Raw genomic sequence first — 9046 nt, forward strand, 5'->3', positions numbered from 1 at the left:
CAGGCATCTCCACATTACATGGCACAAAGAAAACATTTGGGGTTAACAAAGCAGTTCATTTGTATTGACACTGTAGGTGGAAAGATGGATGGTCTACTTTTTGATATAATGTTTACAATCCTGTCATATGTAAGGGATAACGGCCGCCGAGGTGTCCTGTTATACGGAATTAATGGACGAGGGCGAGGGGCAAAGAACTCCCCGACGCACAGCGGGACAAACTGCCCTTACTACCAAAGGCCAGTTGTTAGTTCCATCTCTCCCGTTGTCAAGCAGGCTCATTGCAGGATTCTGGTTAGTCTGGTCAGTTTAGGGCAAATGGCTGCAAAAAATGATTAACATTTGAGCCAATGTTTTTCTGGTCATTTAGGGCCTAATAAACAAAAAAATGCAAGGAGCCCAAAAAATTAGGTGGGGGAAGGCCCTGAAACACGCCACGCCCATTTTTTTATACAGAATTCTGTATCTCGGCTCCTGAAGGTCACAGAGAATTGGTTTTGGGCTTAAAAGATGCAGAAACACCATATTTATATTAGTAAGTATAAGCATAGGCCCTAAAACTTTTTGAGTTATTCACAAAAACATAGTTTCTGCATGGTTCACAGGCCACGTTTCATGTATTAGCCCTTGAAGGTTGTAGAGAATCATATTAGGTTTTGGTGTGAATCTCATCTTATATCAATGTTATGAAGCACCAAACTCCCTAAATGACCTTAATTTATTTTAAATATTGATGCAAAAAAATAATAAGAACTTACTGTCGCAAACATCTGTATTTTAGCTTTGAGAACCACCTAAATACTAAAAAATCAGTGAAGTTCTGCTTTTCCTGATTTGATGATCTCCCATTTGACTGAACTGGCATGTGCTTGACATGGAAATGAAAGCACCGTGTGCAACGTTTTAATTTTTAAATCCACAACAGGAACTTGGAGGAAGGTACATAACAGACAGATTGATAGATATATACGTTATTGATCCCAAAGGGGAAATTCAACGTCCCAGTAGCTTAACAAATCCATCAATAAGGACATTAAAAGATACTAAATCAAGGATCCATGTGAATGTACGAAGGATGTATAAGCATGAGGCTCTTGCGTGACTGGGCAGGGACTGACCCTGTGTTTCAGTATGCAGTGGTAAGGTGCTCCATGAGGTGTGTGTCATTGTAATAATAATAAATAATAATAATAAAGCTTTATTTGTATAGCACCTTTCATACACAGAATGCAGCTCAAAGTGCTTTACATTTGAAGCATGTAACACAATAATAGTCAGTCATTATCAATCACTTTTCTTTGCTGTTTATGATATACTCAGCAACATATCAAAAATATAGAAAATGACGTCATAAGACTGGCAGCCTTAACCCTCTTACCCCCCACAAGCACGCCATATGGCAACTGTGGCAAGGAAAAACTCCCATATTCCAGGAAGAAACCTTGAGCAGAACCTGACTTAATAGGGGGAGCCCATCTGCTTTTGGCTGGCTGCGCCCTCCAATAGTAGCAGATGTAGAATAATCTGAAAATGTAGTCTACAGGATAAGATGAGTTAACTAAAAGCTTTCCTGTACAGGTATGTTTTCAGATCTTTTTTAAAAATATTTACTGAACTCGCCTGCTTGATGTACAGAGGCAGGGTGTTCCATAGTTTGGGGGCATAATGGATAAACGCAGCTTCTCCACTTTGTTTGTGGAGCACTTTGGGTACGATTAAAAGATTAGAATTGGATGATCTAAGTTTCCTTTGTGGTTGATAAGATATTAAAAGCTCAGAGATATATGAAGGTGCTATGCCATTCAGAGCTTTGTAAGTAATTAACATAACCTTAAAATCAATTCTATAGGAAATAGGGAGCCAGTGCAGTTCAGCCAACACAGGGGTGATGTGTTCTCTCTTCTTAGTCTTAGTTAAAAGTCTAGCCGCAGAGTTCTGTATGAGTGCCAATTTCTTTAGATGTTTTTTGGGAAGACCAGTGAAAAGTGCCTTGCAGTAGTCTAACCTGCTAGTGATAAAGGCGTGAATTAGTTTTTCTGCATCTTGTTGAGTTAAAAAGGGCCGCACTTTGGCAATGTTTCTCAAGTGGAAATAGGCTGTCTGAGTAACTTTACTGATATGGGGCTTAAAACTTAACTCTGCATCTAAGATGACACCGAGGCTTGTTACTTTTGGTTTGACCTGGTGTGCCAAGTTCCCCAGATTACTAAGAATAATATCTCGCTTTAGTTTTGGTCCAACCAGAAGTACCTCTGTTTTGTCATCATTTAGTTTCAAAAAGTTTTTGCTCATCCACTGATTAATGGAGGTTAGGCATGCAGTGAGGGAGCAAAGGCCATCTGGGTTAGTTGGCTCCACAGAAAGATACAATTGGGTATCATCTGCGTAGCTGTGGAAGTTTACATTATGTTGACTTATGACGTTTCCCAATGGAAGCATATATAGAGAAAATAGCAGGGGACCAAGGCAGCTCCCCTGGGCCACACCAAAAGGCAAGTCTTGTTTTTCAGATACATGATCTCCTAGACTGATATAAAAATCTCTGCCAGTAATGTAGGTTTGAAACCAGTTTAGAGCATTATCAGAGAGACCCACCCACTTCGCAAGGCGGTGAATTAGGATGCTATGATCAATGGTGTCAAATGCCGCACTCAAATCCAGAAGAATAAGGATTGAGACTTTGTTTGAGTCGGTAGCTAGTCTGAGATCATTGACTATTTTTACTAGAGCCGTTTCTGTGCTATGATTTGATCTAAAACCTGATTGGAATTTTTCAAGGATACTGTTTTCGTTGAGGAAGGTATTTAACTGATTACAAACAACTTTTTCAAGTACTTTGCTCAAAAACGATAGATTTGATATAGGCCTGTAGTTGCTCAGATTGGTATGGTCAAGATTTGACTTTTTAAGTAAAGGTTTCACAACAGCGGTTTTAAAAGCAGTTGGAAATATACCTGTTTCTAATGAGGTATTTATTACCTTGAGAAAAAAGGGAGCTAAGCCATCATATACTTTTTTGAGGAATGTAGTAGGGATTGGATCTAAAACACATGTTGAGGAGCCGGTTTGAGTTATAATTTTACCAAGCTCAGATTGAGTAATAGTGCTAAAGGACCTTAATTTTGGGGGGCTGTTTTTGGGTGTACTATCAAACATATTACTTGTGTTACCAATAGCCTCCCTTATAGAAATGACTTTGTTTTTGAAGAAGTCTGCAAATTCTGCGCATCTTAGAGAGGATGCAATTGTGGTAGTGCAAATAAGTCCAACAGTGCAGGGATAAAGTCTGGACAATATAAGAGATGGACAATATAAGAGATAAATGTAAGCATAGTAATAGAACAGTTATTCTAAAACTGATAGTTCCGGTCCAGGATTGTGATTGGCTGAATCGCGTTTGATGCCGTTGTAAAATCCAGCACAAACATACACCTTGACCGCATTTTGTTCTATATGACTACGCTACCATAACTTGATACAAAAGTTAAAGTAGCTGCGTCTCGACGTTGCTTGGCAACCATTCAGATAGAGGAAATATATTTCTTGGCGGAAGAATGATTATCTAGGAATAACTCGTTATATTTCTAGTTGCTGTGCCTTTACTTAACGTCTACAACAGCTAAGGGGGGTTACTCCGCTAGCGCGTCGTGCCTAACAACTCCGCTAGCACGTCGTGCCTAACAACGCCCCTTAGCTGTTGTAGAATCAGTGTAACCAGTGTAACCTACGGCCTCTCGGGGCTTATTGCTTAATAGTATTATTATATGGACAGTATAAGAGAAAAATGTAGTAATATATGAATTATAGCAGCAGTGCAAGGATAGGTTTGAAGTAATAGGATATCAGCCATTGGTCAAGTATGAAGTTAGACCACAGTCCGCAGTGGAGGGAGGGGTTGTGCATGTGGGCTAATATAGCCTGTAAACAGTGTAGACAGCGTAAGCAGCAACAGTGGGCGAGTGGACAGTCCGTACACAACATTGTTATAGGAGGCCATAAAAGTGTAGAAGAGGGTGGAGGGGCACATACTGTAGACTAAGTAGAGAAGTCGATCTCTTCTCTTCCCTTTCGTGAAGCATTGAAGAGTTGTATGGCCCTGGGGACAAATGACTTCCTCAGTCTGTCAGTTGTGCATGGCAGTGAGCGTAGTCTCCAACTGGTCAAGCTCTTCTGCTTTATGGTAGTGCTGTGGAGTGCATGACATTCATTGTCTAAGATGTTGATTAGTTTGTTCAGGGTTCTTTTTGTCTGATATTGAAGTGATGCACTCCAGTTCAGCTCCCACTACAGAGCCAGCTTTCCTTACCAGCCTGTCAAGTCGCCCAGCATCCTTCTTCTTTGTGCTTCCTCCCCAACATACTACTGCATAGCAGAGGACGCTGGCCACAACAGACTGGTAAAACATCCAGAGGAGCTTGCTGCACACATTGAAGGACCGCAGCCTCTTCAGGAAGTACAGGCTGCTCTGCCCTTTCTTGTAGAGTGCTTCAGTGTTGACTGACCAGTCCAGTTCATTGTCCAGGTGTATCCCCCGATACTTGTAATTGTTTACCACCTCCACATTGACCCCCTCAATGGTGACTGGCAGCAGAGTGGGCTTAGACCTCCAGAAATCCACCACCATCTCCTTGGTCTTAGCGGTGTTGCACCATTGCACAAAGTCCTCCACCAGGCTTCTATACTCCTCCTCCTGCTCGTCCCTGATACACCCCAACAATTCGTTGATAAAGGGCAAACTTCCTAGTGCTTTAGCACCACCTTTATGTATGCACGCCTATGCACACACACATAAACACACACACACACACACACCATTACCCCTCCACACACACACACTCACAACCCCACACACATAGTTAGAATTTAAACCACTTTTACTTTTAGCACATTAGTTGGCAGCATGAGTCAGGGGTGTATTTTTCGTTTTTGGGGTTTCAGCCATTTAGTAAAAATATGATCTGATATGAAGTTTGCAAAGTACACCGAGTAGCCTAGAACTGATCAAACTCCACCAGTAAACCACCAAAGTAAAATCTTCAGAGCATTCAGGGCTGGCTCTGGTGATAGGCCAATTGTTTATTTGTTGTGTTGTGTGTACAATAAGTAATACAGTTTTTTTCTAATTGCTAAAACACAATTTTTTGTAAACTATTGTGGTTTTATCAAAATACAATTACAACAAATTACAAATACAACACAATTCACAAAACCACACACCCAAACTGCAAAATACTTCATATATCCTGCAAAATGAAGCACTGCAACCAAAACTACACATAGCATTATCAAAATCTTTTGCACCACATGGCACACACTTCATTCATATTACCCGATTTTTGTCTAACCAACTACACACTGTTGGGTATAATAAAAAGCACTCTCATCTTTAGTATGCTTTGCCATAATACTAAAACAAATTGTAGAATACTGTATTCTTCAGATTGTTCACATGCACAGAAATATTTGCATATACACACACATGCTGTTGAAACATTTATTTTATTTTTTCACCAAACAAGTCAGTGCAACATATGCACAGCAGATATATTTACATTGGAGTGAACACAAATATGCTCACTAAAAACAGTAAACTGAAAAAGAAGATTGCAGATAAATGTTGTTGTCTTCTTTGGCCAAGAACTCCTCTACCAGCTCTCACTCTTCCTCCCCCTCTCATTCTCCCCCTCTCTCTTCATCCCCCTCTCATTCTCCCCCTCCCTCTTCCTCTCTCTGCAACGTCTTCCATTGTTGTTGTACGTAAAGGTGCTCACCTGTGGTCTTTTCATAGGGCTTACTTCCTGATTGAAGTGGTAACAATTAACCATTGAGGTGTTTGGCCAGGTGGCACATATGTTGGCCAATTAGCTCATGTAGTGTCATTTTGAATGGCAGTGTTTTGAAATGGCAAACGTGTCTTTTGTAGAGAACCATGTTCACTGCATTTGAAAAGTGCCATTTTGAATCATAAAATGTGTGTAAAACAGAAAATGTGTTGAGTTTGGAGACTTAAGAAGAGGTTTTGCTCTCTGTGTATGTTTAAATAATTGTGCTTTGCATGTCATTTTAGTGTGTTAGCAATTGGAAAAAACTGTAATGTCTGTTTGTCGCATTGTGTGTTGAGCATGATAAATAAGTAACATATGTGTGTTGTCACATTGTGTGTTGAGTCATATAACGAGTGTGTGTGTGTAGTATTGTGTGTTGAGTCATATGAGTGTGTGTGTGTGGTATTGTGTGTTGAGTCATATGAGTGTGTATGTCTGGTATTGTGTGTTGAGTCACATAACGAGTGTGTGTGTGTGGTATTGTGTGTTGAGTCGTATAACGAGTGTGTGTGTGTGTGTGGTATTGTGTGTTGAGTCGTATGAGTGTGTGTGTGTGGCATTGTGTGTTGAGCCACATAACAAGTGTGTGTGTGTAGTATTGTGTGTTGAGTCACATAACGAGTGTGTGTGTGTGTGGTATTGTGTGTTGAGTCGTATAACAAGTGTGTGTGTGTGTGTGGTATTGTGTGTTGAGTCATATGAGTGTGTGCGTGTGGTATTGTGTGTTGAGTCGTATAACAAGTGTGTGTGTGTGGTATTGTGTGTTGAGTCATATGAGTGTGTGTGTGTGGTATTGTGTGTTAAGTCACATAACGAGTGTGTGTGTGTGTGGTATTGTGTGTTGAGTACTATAACGAGTGTGTGTGTGTGCGGTATTGTGTGTTGTCAGTGATGGCGTCTGCTGGCCTGCTGCTCCTGCTGCTGATGTCATCCTCCCTCCTGGTTTCCATGGTGAACGCCTCTCCACCTGCCAAACGCAACCTGCCGGCGGAATCCTCTCAGCTTACCAAACGCGCCCGACCAGGGGAAGTCACTTCGGACGATTTAAACAACGGCAAACTAGCGCTTCAAGTGGCTAAAGAAGGGGGTTTCGTTGCTCTTAACGTCCTTGAGAAGCTGTTGATCGCTGCCATCAGTGTTTCAGCATTTATTTCACCAGCTATGCCAGCTGGCATACTGGCAACTGGTCTTCTGAGTGCAGCACTGGCTGGAGTGTCGCTGACAAAGGATTATGTTGGTGATGAAGCAAAATTAGATGTTGCTACTTTAAAAAATGAATTTAGAAATCTACATTCTAAAATGGACGGCCATTTTAAAGATCTGAAATGGGATGTCTGGGCTGCTTCAGTTTACCACCAGCAAGAGCAGAAAATCAATGTACAATGGGATTTGTTCTTAATAATGAATGATGCTGTTTTGAAGGCAACAGATGACAAAGCAAAGATGAAACATATAAATGAGTTTGTGGACAAATACGATCCTAAGTATGTAATTGCATTGTATAATGTGCTGAAGGATGAAGAGGCAGTGTTCAAGAATAAGTTTAAAGTAATGCTTCGTGAACATGTTAACTGTCATGAAAAGGCGCTTGCCATAATCACTGACCGTATTAGTCTGCTGATATACAAGGGCAACACAATGAGTCAGTTATACTACGCTGCCAAGGGCTTACTGTGTGAGGCCAGAGAGGAATCGCAAATTGCAATTGCATATGATGTATTATTGCTTTTGTCCGAAGTCCATAAGGACAGCGTTTCTCACAGCATGGAATGTGTTCAAAATGATGTAAAAGGAGTCATTGACAAACACACTGCCAATGACCGTCAAAAGCTAGCCGATGATGTCTGGAAGTATTTGAATGAGAATTATGACCAGTACGACTGGATGGTGGTGGCATTTATATCCAAACACTCCTCTAGTGTCTTTCCAACCCTGAGGAGCCACATCTTGACATATTTTACTAGTGTGTCAAATGATAAGGTCACTGTGAGTGTAGCCAGACAGGTGAAAGGCTCTCAGACATCACAGATAAAAGACATTACAGACGCCATTACCAGCTGCGTTGGGACAAACACTCTGTGCTATAAGGTGGCAGAGACACTCCGTTTATGTGACAGAAAGGTGGGACCATGGGGCGCAGGAGTCCTGGTGACCGAGACATATACGGCTGTACACGCCTTCACGAGGAAAGCTCATGACAGCCACAATTGTAAGGAGATGGAGGAGGAGGTCAGTGCCTTTCCAGAAGTACACTCGGTTAAGACTCCTTATATCTACTCTGGGGCCTGTAAAGAGTCCACGGGCGTGAAGGGTGGCAAGTTTGTTGTTATGATTAAAAGTGAGGAAGAAATTATTGGTAAAAAAAATCCCTGCGAAAGGATGAATTGTGGTGGGGGTCAGTGTGTTTCTATGATGTCCCATGGCATCTTTCGGGCCCTGTGCGAGTGTAAATATCCATACTATGGCGAGCAATGTGAAAAGACCATAGAGAATTACAAGAAAGAGTTGAAGAAACAGGGCCAGGATAATATAGCCACACGAAATATATAGGTCCGTAATATATAGGTCCGTAATATATAGGTCCGTAATATATAGGTCCGTAATATATAGGTCCGTAATATATAGGTCCGTAATATATAGGTCCGTAATATATAGGTCCGTAATATATAGGTCCGTAAGCCCCGATTTCCACCAGATCCATCTACGTTTCATTCCGTCTGCATTCTCGACTCTGTTGCCACGCCAATGCAGCTTGTAGTCGCCACTAGACTCGCTGCTTGTCATTCCACCCGCTGCACCACGACACGTTTCAGAGGTGTTTCAGCACATCGACGCTCTGCTTTGCTTTAAATCACATGACAATATGCATTTGTAACACCTAGACCACGATGACAAATAAAATAAATGAAACCTTTGCACCATACATACTGTAGAAACATACACAAATAATGAAGAGTCTTCAACACAACATGATATGCTGCTTCTGAAGCACACTTGAAGATCGGCAGAGGACGAAATAAGAACATGATGCAGACGGAACGTTACTGAGACCGATTCAGTGGAAATAATTAACTTAAGAGTCGCAATGCGCTTCGCTAATAGTGTGGTCTGGTGTCAAAAAATCTCATGAAATGCTGTCAGCTTATCCTGGATGACATATTTTGATAAATTGTAAATGTATGTATACTCTTTTGATCCTGTGAGGGGAAATTTGGTCTCTG

The 9046-nt window shown here is 41.2% G+C and overlaps 1 protein-coding gene across 4 annotated transcripts in view; it reads left to right on the top strand.

The window, feature by feature from the left end:
• The window catches only part of znf704 (zinc finger protein 704), a 73352-nt gene extending 64306 nt beyond the window's left edge, over positions 1-9046 (top strand). For 3 of the 4 annotated variants that reach the window (XM_042075636.1, XM_042075635.1, XM_042075637.1), the window contains exon 9: positions 6715-6973. In XM_042075636.1, coding sequence (XP_041931570.1) covers positions 6715-6904 — 190 coding nt within the window. In that variant the 3' untranslated portion in view covers positions 6905-6973. Of the gene's footprint in view, positions 1-6714; positions 8376-8480 lie in introns of those variants that run through there. The other variant, XM_042075634.1, reaches the window with a different exon arrangement.

Source organism: Alosa sapidissima, chromosome 21 (assembly GCF_018492685.1).
Source record: "Alosa sapidissima isolate fAloSap1 chromosome 21, fAloSap1.pri, whole genome shotgun sequence".
Taxonomy (NCBI): Eukaryota; Metazoa; Chordata; class Actinopteri; order Clupeiformes; family Clupeidae; genus Alosa; species Alosa sapidissima.